This window comes from Hyaena hyaena, unplaced genomic scaffold, assembly GCF_003009895.1.
Source record: "Hyaena hyaena isolate Hyena2069 unplaced genomic scaffold, ASM300989v1 scaffold_1030, whole genome shotgun sequence".
In the NCBI taxonomy this organism is placed as follows: Eukaryota; Metazoa; Chordata; class Mammalia; order Carnivora; family Hyaenidae; genus Hyaena; species Hyaena hyaena.
This window is the reverse complement of record NW_024081660.1, coordinates 523,361-538,498: the sequence shown is the minus strand read 5'-3', so window position 1 is coordinate 538,498 and position 15,138 is coordinate 523,361. Positions and strand designations below refer to the sequence as shown.

The window sequence follows — 15,138 nt, the reverse complement described above, 5'->3', positions numbered from 1 at the left end:
GTTTGCAAGAGTGTACAGTGTATATAGTTGTCAAAAACCAGGACTAGGACTAAGAAGATCCAGACTCTGATCTTGGCACTGATATCTGGGAACCATGCAATCTGAGATCACTTCTATAAAAACACAGACAGGCACAACGGTTGTGCATGTGTTAGGCTGCTGTGAGAATCAGATGAGACAACACACTTCAAAGGGTTTTAGAAACTCTTGAGGGGTTGTTATTTCATGATTGGAAGAAGAGGAGACCGCGTTTGGTGACAAAGTTGTAAAGGTAGATGTCAGGGAGGGTGGGAGAATGCAACAGGTGCTTCTGGGGAGACTCAGCAGTCAGTGGTGACGGTGGCTGAGAGCTCCTGGATGCGCCAGGCACTGCAGGCCTTGCACAAGATGTGCCCATCCAGCGGGTAACAGCCCTGACACTCACCCTCGGAAGAGAGCAGCAGCCCACACTCCTGTTGAGACAGAAGCAACAGCTTTCAGGCCTAGATCCCTGGGTCCTACCATACCCAGCACCCCAGACCCCAAGAACCACCCCCTTCCCCTTGCCCAGGCCCCCTGACCTCGCACTTATAACAGCCAACGTGAAAACTGCGATCCAGAGCAACGATTCGTACAGTCTCCTCCTGCCCTGGCTCAGGCATGATGGCCCCACCACACACTGAGCATCGTGGGGCAAACTTCCTGAGGTGGTAGGGAACCAAGGAGGCTGTCAAGCCCCAGGGTTGGAGGAGACTAACCATGGAGCCCAGAGAAGGTGAGATATGTGAGGGAATGGAGAGACCAGGGGTATGGTCTAGGATCTGAGAAAAGAGGGCAATGTTAACAAGAAAGAGACCAGGCCAGGGGTGGGAAACTGGTGCTGAGGCATGAAAGAGAAATGGGGAAGATGGGGAGGGCCAAATGGCCTGAGACAAAGGGGGGAGACCCAGCCTGACCTGTGGAAGTCCTCAATGCAGTGGATCTGGCTGGTGGCATCCACCGTGAAAGGGATGCCATCCAGGCCACGGTGGCACACCACACAGGTGAAACAGCTAGGATGGTAGGCCTTCCCCATTGCCCGTAGGATCCGGTCTAGGATGGGCTGGGAGCATGTGGAGCACTTCTCCAGGGTGGCCTATTAGGAAGGAGGGTGGGAAGTTTGGGGCCAGGGAAGCCCGATGGCCCACCCATCTGTTTATGTAGCCCCCCTGCAAGGGATTCATTGAAAAGTGGCTTTGAACAGATCTGACTAGAAGTCATAGCACAGCAGCCTCCTGGGTAAGTGGTTTAGTCTTAGCTTCAGTTTCCCTCAGTAGTAATAGCTGCTCCACGGGAGTGGTGGTGTGGGAATTTAATACATTCTCTTGGGGCGCCTGGGTGGCTAAGGTTAAGGATCTGACTTCGGCTCAGGTCACAATCTTGCATTGTGAGTTTGAGCCCCGCATTGGGCTCTGTGCTGACAGCTCAGAGCCTGGAGCCTGCTTCAGATTCTGTGTCTCCTTCTCTCTGCTCCTACCCCCCTCCTTCAAAAATAAGTAAACATTTAAAAAAAATTTTTTTAAATACATTCCCTTAATTTTAAAATATCTCACATTTGTAAGGGACTGTTGTCCTTTCCCTCCAGCAGCCAGTATTTAGCGACTTTTGTAATTCCTCCCTTATGTGTCAGTTTAGTCCTCCCCCCCCACCCAGCTTTGAGCTCTGTTCCTCTTTGGCATGTAGTCCCCACCTTAGATGGAAGCCCCCTGCCTCCTGCTGCTGACACCCCCAACCCACCTACTCACCACATAGCAGCTCTCACAGTACGCCCTCCTCTCCACAGCATAGAAGTGCTGGCCTCGAAGCTGGGCCCGGCACGTGTAACACACAAAGCAGCCGACATGAAAGACACGGTCCAGGGCCACAACTCCAGCCCCATCCCCAACCACATCTTCTCCACAGCCGCCACACCGCCCTGAGGACAGGGAAGGACAGGGTCAATCAGCACAGAGGAGGAAGGTGGTTCTCTGGCCTTCTGACTCTCCAGCCCCCTTCCCACCCCAGGTCAGCTCACCAAAGTACTCCCCGGTGGGAGGGTGGTTCATGTCGTGCACCAGCTTCTTGGTCAGTCTCTCAAGCTCCTCCTCAGGAGGCTGGCTCAGGGGGACCTGAGAGGAGGGAATCAGGGATTCAGCCCTACCCCTAGCTCTGTGTGCTGTCAAACTTCCCAAAGGTGACCAGGCAATTCCACCCATTAGGCTCACCTGAGAAGGTCTCAGCCCAGGGTCTAGGGACACACCTCCAGGAGCCAGTGAACAGCTCTAGCCCCGCCCCCTCATATTTCCGGACCAGCACCACATCCCTGGGGGACCCAGAACTGCAATACCGCAGGCCTCTGACAACCAGGACATTAAACACCACCCCTGCCCATCCAATCCAGTTGTCTGTGAGGACTCCACAGGACTTACCTGGGGTCCATACCCGCCTCCTCTTCCTCCTACAGCCTCCTCTTTACTGCCTGGCCCTGGCTCACGGTGGCTCCTATAGCCAGCCCCCCAGACTTCACCTCGGCCTGGGAGAGGGAAGTGGGGGCCCGGGAGGGCTCCAGAGGCCTGATGAGAGGCCCCCCGCCTTGGGGGGCCACAGCCTCTCACTGGTTGTGCCACCTTCACTTGCACGGGGAAGGCAGGGCCGGCAGGGGTGCTGGCTGTGGCATAGGAGGCCGGAGTGGGACCTCCATAGGGGGATACGGAGAGCTGTTGGGGAGGAATCGGAACACCCCCTCCATTCGGCTTCAGGGAGCCTGAGCCCATGCGGTAGGCATGGGGCTGAGGGGGCTCATAAGCCTGGGGAAAAACATAGACCAGGAGTGAGCAGACCCATTCCAGGGCACACACGTGTGGAAGCCCCCATGTGTGCGGCCTCAAGGTAACCACTAGGCTTTGACAAGGGCTCACCCTCAAAAGGGAGACAACCTAGTAGGTTCTGGCGCCCCAGCTCCTTCTGCGCTCCTATGTATATCACTCACAACGGGGGTGGGGGGTGGGTGTGGGTGTTAGACTGAGAATCCAGATAAGGGATCAGACTAGAGAGTGGAGAGGAGGGCAGGAGACAAGGAGCAAGGGAGGGACAGGGGCATGCCAAGGGGTCACCTGCCGGTCTGACCGCCGTGGGGCATGACCACGACCTCCATCCAGCTCAGCCAGCATACTGGTCAGCGAATCTATCTCAGCATCCAGACTTCCTGGGCGCAAGGCCCCCCTGTCTTGGGGGAGCCCCTGGGGATGAAGCAAAAGCAGAGAGAATTCAAATTACCTGCCCCAGGTGCCCCTACCCTCAGTGCCCCCCACCCCCCAATTCCAGTTTCTCACCTGTGAGCGCTGGGGTGCTCCGTGGCACCCCACCCAGGCCAGCCCCTGATCATCCGGTCCCCCCGGGGCCTGGTAACACTGCTCAGATGGGAGGGGGCAAAAATTGACCCTGGGGTGGGGCTGAAGTGCTGGGGTGAGGGAAGAGAGAGCCAAGGTGGGGATGGGGAAGGAGAGGAGCGTGACACTTCAGGAGGCCGCCCTCTAGGGTTCCTCTTCTCCCCTTCCCCCGCACCTGGGGTCCAAGAAGGGAACAGGAGGGGCAGGAAGAGCAGGAAGCCGGAAGGGCTTCAGGGAAGCAGTGGCAGGGACAGGCAGGAGGCACAGGTGAGCGCGGAATGGCCGGTAGCCTCCTCGGCGGCACTGGGGCTGCCTTACCTGCTCCGTGGGCTGGCGGCGGCCCCGGGGCGCCTCGGGGGAGCGCTCTCCCCTGAGGGGCTCTGGCAGCCTCTAGCTGCTTTGGGGGTAGCCAGGTGGGCCCCGACATGACCTGGAACAGGGGACTCCAGACAGCGATCGGGCCTTGTGTAGTTCCAAGCTTCTGCTCTTGATCCCTGGGCTTCCGACCCACACCTCGTTTGGGACTCCAGGAAAGAAACTTTTTCAGGCTTTTTTTTCCCCTTCCTCCCCAATTTTGGGGACAGCCACGCCCCCTGTGACGTCACCGCATTCCTGGGGGAGGGTCACGTGGCCCCCGAGGTCCTAAACCGCCGTCCCTCCCCCAGTCAGCCCCCTCCTGCTGAGCTGGGAGGGCTTTCCCTGGCAGCCTCCGTTTCTACCAGTGCCCCCAGGCTGGCGCCCCAAGTCCTGCACGTGGCCACCTCACCGCTGGGACGCTCCAGCGCTGCTCTTTCCCACACTCCCCCATACAGATCTCTCCCTCTTCCCGTCCCACCTACCCCTCCTCTCCCCAGCAGTACTCAGCCAGCCCATAGTGTTTTGGTCTTTTATTCATGTTCAGCCGTTAGAAAAATAAAACAAACAAAAACATCACAACCTCAGGGGTCTGCGAATCTGTTGGGTGAGGGGAAACTGAGGTAGCCTAGAGTCCAAGCAGAGACCCAGCCTCCATCAAGGCACCGGTGAAGGAAGGGAGGCCAGTGGGGAGGATTGCCAGCTTCCTCCCACAGCGTGGTGGGGACACTGAAGCCCCTCTCCCAGGGACAGGACGCCCCAGCCCAGGATCCCCTAATACTTCCCTTGGGCTCCACACCCCACATGTGGAGCAGGCCAGAAGGCTGCCCTTCCCCTTCACATCCACTAATCAGGGCGGGTCACTGGACCTGTGTGCTCTCTGCTTCAGGACCTGGGCATCAGAGATCAGTGCAAGTGACCGGGGTGACACCATGAATGAGCAGCGTGGGGCCCAGATCACGGGTCAGAATCTCCAGCAGCGCCAGGTAGCGAGTGTAGCGGGCAGGATCGGCTGGCGGCCGAGGCAGGTACAGGAAAGTGAGGGCCGTGGCAGGCCCACCCTCACCATCCCCACTCTCAGGCCCACCGGGCCCTCCTCCTCTGCTGCGCCCCTGCTGGGCCTGAACCAGGGCGTTGGCGCTGCCTGCCAGGGCCTCTGCCTCAGCATCTCCCAGCCTGCCATTCACAAAGTCCCCTTCCTCCTCCTCCTCAGGCTCTGCAGTCCCAGCCCCCTCGCCCCACACCACCTCCTGCACTTCGGCCCTGATCCTCAGCTGGCTCAGCAGTGCCCGCAGCCGCCCCTCAGCTGCGCCAGGGGCCTCTCGAGGTCCCAGGCACAAGAAGATCCGGAGCCGGGCACTGTGCCAAGCAGGCACCATGCCCAAGATGGTTGCCATCTGCAGCAGGAAAAGGCCACACACGTCCACATAGCCAGGCCCACCCCGGGGCCGCAGCAGGTTGAGAGGCCACACATCCACATGATGCGGATGCGAGGTGCCCCCAGAACCCCGGCTCAGGCGCTCAGCGGGCAGGGCCCCACAGGCCCGGGCCAGAACCACGTTCTTGTTCATCTTGAGGGCATCTGCCACCGTAGCCACATAGTCCTGGGGACTGAGAGCCCGAGGGCTCCCAGGAGCCCGGGGCGGAGGGAACAGGGTGCTCAGGGCTGGGGACCCACACTCCTGGGTGCCATCAGCAGCCTCGGAGAAAGCCGGGTCTGTCAGGAAGTGGTCCTGGGGTTCAGCATCATCGTAGAAACCCAAGACCAACGTGTTGGGCTTCATGCCACCTGGGGGCAGAGAGGAGGAGGTGGGAAGGAACCGACAGGAATCAGACTCACAGGCTGAGTTTACATCACACTAATACGCACCCACTCGTATGCGCCGGCAGCGCCACACGTCAGCCATCAGGCATGGCATTCACCCTGCGCTTCGGCTCTCCGGGCAACATTATGAACGTTTGCATAATGACTTTTCGTCTTCCCAGATGCTTTCGCATGCGTTTATTTGTTGCACCTACATGACTAATCTCCCTGACTTAAATGCGTAAAGTTCGCCTTAGGATTGTTCTAACTAATGAGCACTTCCGGTCCACAGCAGTAGGATGCCTCCACTCCGAGCTTCTAGCAACATACTTTTAATGATGGGAGATGAGGGTCTGAGTCTAGTGGGCAGACCAGACCCCTGAGTAGTCAGTAGTCAAGCTTGTGGGCTCCGTCCCCTGGGAAACAGCACCCAGACTCTGCTGGGGGATGGTGAGAACTGGCCTGATTTGTTTCTACTACTACTGCAAAGCCCCAAACATGGTGACTCCAAAGCAAGATCCCTGGAGAAGAAACAGCTACCATCTTCACACTAACCAAAGGCCAGGGCCTGTTGAATGCACTTTGTGTTTTAACTCATCTGACCCTTGAAGTGACACTAGGAGGTAGGGACCATTGACTCACCCCTTTCGCAGGTAAGCAACCTGAGGCACAGAGCGGTGAAGTCATTTGCCCCAAGGCTCATGGTGGGTAGATACCGGGGTCCGCAGGTGAGCACAAGGCACCCAGCAGCAGAGCCCGCCCCCTGAGCCTCTGAGCCTTGTGTGAAGCAAATGCCCCAGGTCCCTGCTGACAGCTCCTGGTTTTTCCATTTTTGAACCAATGGAAACTGGATAATCCCCCCCACCCCCACTCTCAACAGGGCTGAATTTACAGAAAGTTTCTGAGATCCTAAGGTTTTTTTTCTCATGAGACAAATGGGTTGCTCAGAAACCACCAGTAAATCAAGTTCTAGAGGAAATCGTTCCCCTTTGTTGGAATCACTTTCCTCAGGATAAATTTCATAGAAAGTAGCGGTTTCCTGGCACAGGTTCACTCACAAAACATGGGGCTGAGGAGAGACCAGGCTCTCAGATGCTCCGGGGACTGTCTCATAATGCCTGCCAACAGCCCCCAAACACCTCTGCAGGTGTGAACTCCAGCCACTCTGGCAAATTAAACTAGTCACCCCTCTCCTGAGCATTGTCCAGGGTTCTGATTTACGTGAAATGGGGGGTATCGTCCAACACTCGAACTTTAGAGACGGGAGCATGTGCCGGGAGAGGGGACTAACACCACCCAGGATTGAGAAAGAAGGTGGCAGCTCAGCACAGATTTGGAGAAAGCCAGGGTGTGCGGCTAGAGGCCTTGGTGCTAAGGCAGAGTGATAAAGCAGGGAATCTTGCACATCAGCCCCACACCCCCCTGCATCCTCAGCGGTCTCCAGAGCTCATGTCACACCAGGCCTTCTTTCTCTGTCCCTTCTAAGGCCCAGCTGAGATACCATCTTGTCACCAGCTGCATCAGCGCATAGTGATCTTGAGGTCGGATGATTAGAAACTATCTGCCCTAGATTTGATGGAGCAGCCCCTAGCCTCGAGGAATTCTCCCACTGTCCCCAGAAACACAGCATGCTCTTCAGAGCTTGCACCCCAACTTTTGGGTCAGAAAAGAAGAAATGTCAGTGGTACCCATCTCCAGTCCTTAAGTGTCTCTTCCAGGCCCTTCTCACACACCATCTAGTATCTTTGAGCTGAGCCCTGCGTCTTATCTGCCCTAGACTGCGAGTCTGCGGTCTGTGGTTTACTCTCTAGGGGACGGTGGCAGAGATTAAAAGGGGCCACAGAGGGGGCCGAGGGGACCCGGGGAGGAGTAGCTCACCAAGGCCGGAGATCCGCAGCAGATGCTGAGCCCCCTGGCGCACCGAGGGCGAGAGGGTGAGGTCCACAAAGGCCTTCACTTGGGCTCTGTCCACCAGGCTCAGCCATGCCCCATACTGGGGCTGCACGGGGTCCGACGGCAGACAGTCTGTGGAGAAGGGAGGCAGTAGATGTGTGCCAAACCCATGCACCTTCTCCTCGAATCCAAATTCCAAATGGGCCAAAGAAAAAGGTCTGGGCAGGGCTCAGGCTGGTTTTAAGGGTTGTCAGGAAAGAAGCATGAGGCCTCTGGACCCAAAGAGCCTGAAGAGACATGAGGGAGAAGGAGGCTGGGGAAGGAACAGAGGGCCACTCACCAAGGTCTCCCAGGGTGACGTGGCCCAGGACATAGAGGCCCCCCTTCTTGAGCTGGTTGGCCAACCGCAGCAGAGGCAGGGCGCCCCGGGGGTTCCCCACCAGGAGCAGCAGCTGGGGCCGCCAAAACTTCACATGGTCCTTCCGGACATCCAGCCGGAGCAGGTATTTACGCACCTGGGACCAGGGGTGAGGTGTGGAGAGGAAGGGCTCAAGAGGGCAGTCCCTACTCACCACCTCTCAGACAAGAACCCCGATTCCAGCCACAGCAGAAGGAAGCCTACTTGGAGCGGGGTGGGGATCCCAGACTGCCGCCCCCTCCCTGTCCCCCTCCTCCGAGGCCCCCAACCTGGTGGAAAAGCAAGGCCTGGCTGACGTAGCCCCAGCTGCTGGGGCCTCCTCGAGCCGTGAGCAGGGCAGAAAGAAGGCCCATAAGAAGCAGCGAGCCACCGGCGGCCCCAGGGCTGATGAGGAACATCATGAGAAGACAGGAGGCCACCCCCAGCAAGCAGGTGTGCCAGGAGAACAGGCTGAAGGTGGGGCTGGGAGTGGGGGAGAGAAAGGAAGGGCACTCAGGGCCTGCCATTGCCCTCCATCTCCAACCTCAGCCCACTAGACTCAGCCTTTCCCATGCCTCCCTCCTGGGTGTCCGAGGACACAGGCAACTTCTCCACTCACCGGAAGTTAGGGGCCGAGGCCCACTCCAGGCTCAGGCAGGACAGGTCCACCGCAGCATAGGCCACCAAGTAGAAGACGGTGACCACGGCGGCCAGCGTATTTAGTTTCCCAGCCAAGAGCACCAGCTAGACAAGGACCGAGAGGCTGGGCGTGCCCGCATCCCCACCACATGCCAATGCATCCTGCCTTTTTGTTCCCTCTCCCAGCCCAAGCCCAGGTCCCCCCTGGTCCCAGGAACAGAACCAGGAGGGGATAAGGGGAAGGACAGCCTGAAAGGAAGGCTTACCTGCACTAGGCCCCAAGAATACAGCACAGCCCCCCAGGGGTTCCCGGTTCGGGACACCACCTTGGCCGGTGCCAAGATCACTCCTGTGCAAACAGAAACAACGCGACAGACACGTCAGCCTGGGACCAAGTGGAGACCAAGACAGACATGGGAAGGTGTGCTCAGAGCTGAGCAAGGAGTAGGGGACGGCGCACCGAAGAGGTCATCCTGAGCTAGAGCGTGGAGGATGCGGGAGGCCCCAATGAGGGAGCTCATAGAGGCTGACAGCGATGTGGCATAGATACCGATCAGCACCAGCGGGGGCCACAGGCTGATGGCGCGAAAGAACCCGTAGTCCTCCTGGAGCAGGGTCCTGGTGGGAGGGAAAGGAGGATGCAGATGACGCAGGTGCATCCATCCTAGGGCCTCCATAAGCAAAGTGCTCTGACTCTACATGAGGTCAAGAACTGGGTATTCCTGGGTATTCCTGGCTGACCCAGGCTCAAAGGCCATTGTAATACATCATGTGTGCCCGGAGGGGAAAGACACGGTATTCACTGGTTTATCTTTAGGCTGCTTTGGATTGAATCACATGGTGGACATTCCCAACAGTGTATGCACAAGAAACCAAATATTTATGGAAATACGAATTGACTAGAAAGCCATCCCTCACCCCCCAAAACCAAGTGCTTACAACAGTCCGAGAGACATAGCAAACTCTGGTTACAGGCTGGCTACCACTTTTTAGCCAGCTGACCCCATCAGTGGCAGTGGCTCCTTCTCTCCCCCAGAGGGAGAAACAGTCTATTTTCCCTGCATCCCGACAAGGGGGGTACCCGCCCCCCCAGCTCTGCTCCCCTTGGTGATCCAGCGGTTCCACCGCTCCACTCCACCCTCTCAAGGGCCAGGCCAGCCCCCTCCCCAGGCACCTGTCACAAGTAAAGCCGGAGAGGAAGAAAAGCAGGGTGTAGATGAAGAAGGTGTAGGCGACGGCGACAATGGTGCCCAGGGGAATGGCCCGGCTGGGATCCTTCAGCTCCCCTGGAAGGAGAGGGGCAGAAGGGGAAACGTCAGCCCTCCACCATCTCCCACATTCCTGAACCCTCAGCACTCCCACCAAGGCACAGGGTGGCAACCCCAAACCCCCAGGGGGCGGCAGGCAGGGACTCTCACCTGACATGTTGGCCCCCGCCATGATGCCCGTGCAGCCATTAAAAAGGACAGCAAAGACACTGGCGAAGTTCATCATGGCCCCCGTGGTATAGTCCTTGGCGTAGCCAGCTGAGAGATGGTTTCCAGGGAGGAGAGGGTGTCAGTACCCCTCACTGGGACCCAGGCATGATGGCCCCATCACCCTCTCCTCACATGTCACTAACGGCCTACTCTAAGACCCCAGCCCTGACCCATCACAGGTCCTGGCTCAGTTGGCGTCATCATTCCCCCTGCTCTCCTCCCTCCTCCCTCCAGGCCTTCATCCTTGTCACTTCCTGAGACACCTTCTCTCTTGCTCCTACCTGAATTCCCCAACACACCTCTGGCCACCTCCCAGCAACCCCTGCTCGCCCCCAGCCCTCCTCCCAACTCCTCTCCTGATTCTCATCTATTTGGACCATGCTCGGTCCTATTGTGCTATTTAATTGTTTCCTGAATGTACATTTTATCTCTCCAACTAAACAAAATTCCTCTAAGGCAGGAACTGTCTTGTGGTCACTCTCGCGCCCCACTGGGCCAAGCACACTGGAGAGATCTTGAATAATCTGCACTGTTCTGAGATCTGCCCTCCTACCCCTGATTCTCACTGACATCTGTTCTCATCCAAGGGTTTCCAAGGGCCCTGCCCTCCCCAACATTCTTGCTCCTTGCCCTGAGAACCCTGTTACCCCTGTACCCAGCTCACCACCCAAGTTGGCCTTCAGGGTGCTGCTGTTGAAACCAGTGAAGTGGCCGACCTGGGGTGGCAGGGAAGAGCCATTGGGGCCAGGCCGTGGGGTCAAGGGGATGCTCCTGGGCCCCACAGCCACAAAGCTGACCAGCACCGAGGCCAGGGATCCAGAGACCAGCAGGAACGTGAGGAAGGAAGCTCGGGCATAGAGGCCAGCCCCCAATGTGCAGACCCCACCCACAAGGCCCAGCAGCAAGGAGCCATAGAGAAGGCTCCAGCCATAGCCCTGGGGCAGAACGTGAAGCCCATTGGACCTCGCGGAGTCTACAAAAAGGAAGGAACAGAGTTATAAGACCAGACCCCCCCAGGAGGGATCCCACCCATGAATCAAAGCAGGAACAGACCCCCTCTTTGGCCTAACTGTCCTCAGACACTCTCTTTCCCACCTCCCTACTCAACTGTACCCCAGCATCCTACCCCTCCCTGGTAGATACCACTAATCTTGCTCTGTTGAATTTAGGGGAGTTAGTCTGGCCTCCCCAACTAGATGGTAAGCTGCCTGTGGGCCGGTACAAGCTCTTAGATGTCTAAAGCTGGGAACATAGTAGGAGCTCAAGAAAGCCAAGCTAATGGACCACTTTGGCCCTCTTCGAGAGAGGCCTCTCTCCCTCGTGACCCCAGAATCCCAGACCCTGTAAACCCGCAGAGCTGCCTGGCACACAGACCGGCCCCGAAGACATCGAGCACGGCCTCCACCAGCCCCAGCAGGGAGACGGCACAGCCACAGACGTTAGCCAGGTAGAACATGAGGCCAATGCTGCCCCCAACCTCAGGCCCCAGGGTCCGGCTGATCATGACTAAAAGTGGAAGCAGAGGGTGAGTGTTAAGGGAAAAGAAAGTGAATGAAGCAGGAGGAAGGGTCTGGGCACAAAGCACCCTGCAGCCTGTCTCCCTGCACACACTGGGATTGTCCCCAGCGTCAAGCTGTCCAGCTCGGTCACACCCAAGCCATGTGACTTTGCAGTGAGTCACTAATACTCTCGAACTCCAGTTTCCTCATCTGGAAAATGAACTACCTAATTGACAAGACTGTTGGGAGAACCACAAAGACAGCTGGGAAGACACCTGGTGGACTGGGGAATAGCACCAAGATACACGTGAAGGCCATGTTGGTCACCTTCCCCATTTCAGCCCACCTGCTTCATGAGAACTTGCCTCCCTCTCACCCTACCCTTGCCCCTCCTCCTCCCTACAAGACAGAAGAGCCCAGCCCCCAGTCCATCAGCATTGGAGGATACAGTAGGCTCCACCCCCCCGCACAGCTCCGTTGGTGGCGATGGCACAGACAGAGAGGACGGTGAGCGCCAGGATGAAGTAGGCAACCAGGAGCATGGCCAAAGCCTGCAGCAGCCCAGCATGGCCCACCACGAACCCTGAGACAGGAGTGGAAAAGCAGGTCACAGGATGGCTCACACATCCCCACATCACACTGAGCTCTACCTCCAGGGCAGAGCTCAACACAGGGCCACGAGGAGCCCTCTCCCCAAGCCCTCCATCCACCTCCTTCTCCCAAGACCCTTCCCCAAGCTCTTCCCAGTCCCACCCCTCCCCCACACTCCTGCACCCCAGAGCAAGCCCCACCACCCCACTTACCAATCCTCAAAAAGACAACTATACTGAACATGGACAGGACCGTGGGCACCACCACACCCAGGAAGGTGGAGAGCTTCCGGGCAGATGCCCCTCCAGGACCCCCAGCTCCATTGGCAGAGAAGGCAACCCCCTCATCTCCCAGGAGCCGGTAGGCCAGCAGAGGAGAATTCTCGCTGGCCATGGTGGAGAGCAGGCAGAAGAAGCCACCAATGGGTTATGAGGCCTGCAAAAGACAGTGTCACTTAATGGAAAGTAGCTCCATGGAGCCCCTCAAAAACACCTCCAACTAAACACCTGGAAACCTCCCCAAAAGGGAGAGCTTCAAGAAACACACACACCACTCACTCACTCACTCACCAGTAACTCAAGAGTTCCTGGGGAGCAGACTGGTCCTTACCACTTCCCCGAACAATGGTAGACTCCACATCCTCAGCATTTGGGTACCAAGTCCCCTCCCAGCTCCTGGGGGCCACCCCTTCCCCCATATCCCAGAGACTAAGGATGGCAATGGCTCTGGGAAGAAGCAAAGATACTCTCCCTTTTCAACTAGCAGTGTAAGAGGAAACAAATCCCCCAAAAGGGAAGTGAGTTAAGGGCAGGAAACCCTCTTCACCCCCTCATCCGGAGTCCGGAGCTGTCCCCATCCTAACCCCTCCAAATTATCACCTCACCCGTGGCAACGAGAAATTTCCAAATCTCCCAAGGCCCCTCCCTCCATCAATCCTCTCCCTCAACCCAGTTCAAATCAGCTCCTTTACCCCTCAGCCTCACCAGATTCCTCCCACCCACATGAGGCGCCCTCCAAACTCGACCAACCCAAACACACCCCTCGACTACCAAAACAAAGACACAGGCCAGCAACACAAGGTGGGTCTTCATGCCCGTCCGCGACACCGGTTCCTGCCCATTCTCCCGGGGTCGGTTTGAGGGGGCCGAGATCCGCTCTACCCAGCTAGGCGCATCCCCACAGCCAGAGTGCGGCAGAGCGCTCACTCACCCGCCAGGAGGACGCAGCCGCCCGGGGACGATCCCCGAGAGCCGGAGGGGTCGGCTACGGGCCGAGGGGGCGCCGGTGCCGGAAAAGCCAGCTGCAGCTACCGGGATGCCAGGCCCGGAGCCCGGCCCCCCCGCAGCCCGCGCGCACCATTGGTCCCCGCGCCCCGCCCCGCCCCGTGGGCGCGCCCGGGGAAGCCCCTCCCACCTCGGGCTCCCGGGGGCCGGCGCGGCTCCAGCTCCACGTGTGCCCGGGATACTGCCCTGCGTCGTCCCTCAGGGATGCGTCTCCGGCAAGGTGTAGACCACCGCCCCTAAATCGCCCATCACCCCAGTGCAAGCAGGCGCCCTTTATGCGGGCGGGAGCCCACTCCGAGCTCGCGGAGACGCCCGGAGGCGCCACTACGGAAAGGGGCGTGCGGCGACGGCGGAAGGCAGCTGCAGGTGGGCGGGGACGTGACACCTGGCCCAGGTGCGTCGCCGAGAATGCGGGGCCGTGTCGCTAGGCGCCTTCCGGAGTCCTATTCCTCCAGCCTCTCGAATACCTGTAAGGTCTCTGGATACCCGCCTCAGCCCTCATCCCCCGCCCCCCCGCCCGCAGGAGACCCGCCCCTCACGCCCGATCCATCCCACCCGGCTGCGCTCTGCGCGTCCGCCATCGGAGGGAGCCATCGGCCGCTGGTACGGGAAAGCCCTGGCTGCGCCGGCCACCGTCGGTCCGCAAGGTCCTCCTGCAGCTTTCCAGCCTCCCTGCATGGTGTCGTCCCCTCTAACAGAGAGGACTTGTGAACCTCCGGGAAATGGGATCCCCTCCCTTCCTCACTCTTCACAGGTACCATCAACAGTAGCACTACCTGGTAACGTTTCTTCATCTACAAAACGGGGATTAAGTAGAACCCTGCCTGCATGAAGTTGAACTAACTCGCACTCGAAAACAATGCCAAAATGTTCAGTAAGTTATTTGCACATCGTGCTACATTAAATATACATAAGCATTCTGAGGTAGGTACTTCTTAGGGAAACAGAAGCTGGGAGAGCTTTTGTAATCACTTCCTAACTTTGACATAGTCCTTTGTGGCTGCACCGTCATTTGAGCCTCAGGAAATTAACAGTGCTTTTACTGCCACTGGCCTTTGGCTGTAGATTATCTGCAGCATTTTCCTAGGAGAGGAACGGGCTCAAAGGAGCCCAAATGTGGCTTTGCCAGGGAGAGGTCTCATGAGCAACTGAAGTGTGGCATCTTCAGTGGTCACCGCAGCTAACCACAACAGAGTTTGGCTTGTGGATCTCTCCAACACCATCCTGTCGCAATTTTTGATTTCGATATCTGTATTGATGAGACTTCCAATGCCCTGGCGTGGCAGTTGCTTGAACACAGATCTGCATAGATACCCAATGGCTATGCCCAGACTTTGCCCTTGCCAGTAAATAACTGCAGGCCCTCCCTCTTTCCATTCACCTTTTCTGGTATGACTACTAAGAAAAATAAAATAATAATCTGACAGTTGTTAAAATGGTAAGGAAGACTTTATTCAGGACGATTCCAATAGGTGTCAGGACTGTCACAAGGGGAGAGAGATGGGGTTCTACAGCAAAGGCAGCTGGGCATTTATAGCCAACAAGCAGAATGAGGGAGTCGGTGGTGGGAAACTACAAAGAGCATAGGGGGGACTCTAGTCAAACAGACTTAGAATTTTGCTGAAGGCAGGCCAGGGTGATCAGATATCAAGAGTGGGAAGATTCTCCCTAAACTGGGCTAGGCTGGCTGAGCAAGGATGGGGGCCAAGGTCGAGGCCAAGTCTCAAGAGGGCTCAGAGAAGCCTGACTGAAGTTTGGTCAGGGAAAGGGTCTTTGTCATGTCTTGACCCCAACAATCCTCTACCTCACTGGAC

At 57.7% G+C, this 15,138-nt stretch overlaps 2 protein-coding genes across 3 annotated transcripts; both read right to left on the bottom strand.

The window, feature by feature from the left end:
• Window positions 1-195: 195 nt before the first annotated feature.
• On the bottom strand, window positions 196-4,175 carry TRIP6 (thyroid hormone receptor interactor 6). The gene is made up of 9 exons (XM_039221877.1): window positions 3,705-4,175; window positions 3,330-3,457; window positions 3,111-3,236; window positions 2,427-2,804; window positions 2,033-2,126; window positions 1,764-1,933; window positions 936-1,114; window positions 561-681; window positions 196-452 (listed from the first exon to the last, which is right to left on the bottom strand). The coding sequence occupies exons 1-9, from the start codon at window positions 3,811-3,813 to the stop codon at window positions 321-323; spliced, it is 1,437 nt and encodes a 478-aa protein (XP_039077808.1). The 5' UTR covers window positions 3,814-4,175; the 3' UTR covers window positions 196-320.
• Window positions 4,176-4,258: 83 nt separating this feature from the next.
• SLC12A9 (solute carrier family 12 member 9) lies at window positions 4,259-13,358 on the bottom strand. 2 transcript variants are annotated; one of them, XM_039221875.1, is made up of 14 exons: window positions 13,250-13,358; window positions 12,254-12,474; window positions 11,899-12,033; window positions 11,326-11,457; window positions 10,616-10,924; window positions 9,892-9,999; window positions 9,648-9,759; window positions 8,934-9,091; window positions 8,740-8,822; window positions 8,454-8,578; window positions 8,125-8,317; window positions 7,778-7,952; window positions 7,423-7,569; window positions 4,259-5,529 (listed from the first exon to the last, which is right to left on the bottom strand). In XM_039221875.1, the coding sequence occupies exons 2-14, from the start codon at window positions 12,432-12,434 to the stop codon at window positions 4,640-4,642; spliced, it is 2,748 nt and encodes a 915-aa protein (XP_039077806.1). In that variant the 5' UTR covers window positions 12,435-12,474; window positions 13,250-13,358; the 3' UTR covers window positions 4,259-4,639. The 2 variants fall into 2 exon arrangements, with proteins under 2 accessions (XP_039077806.1, XP_039077807.1); XM_039221876.1 differs by lacking the exons at window positions 11,326-11,457; window positions 11,899-12,033.
• Between the last annotated feature and the right edge of the window lie 1,780 nt (window positions 13,359-15,138).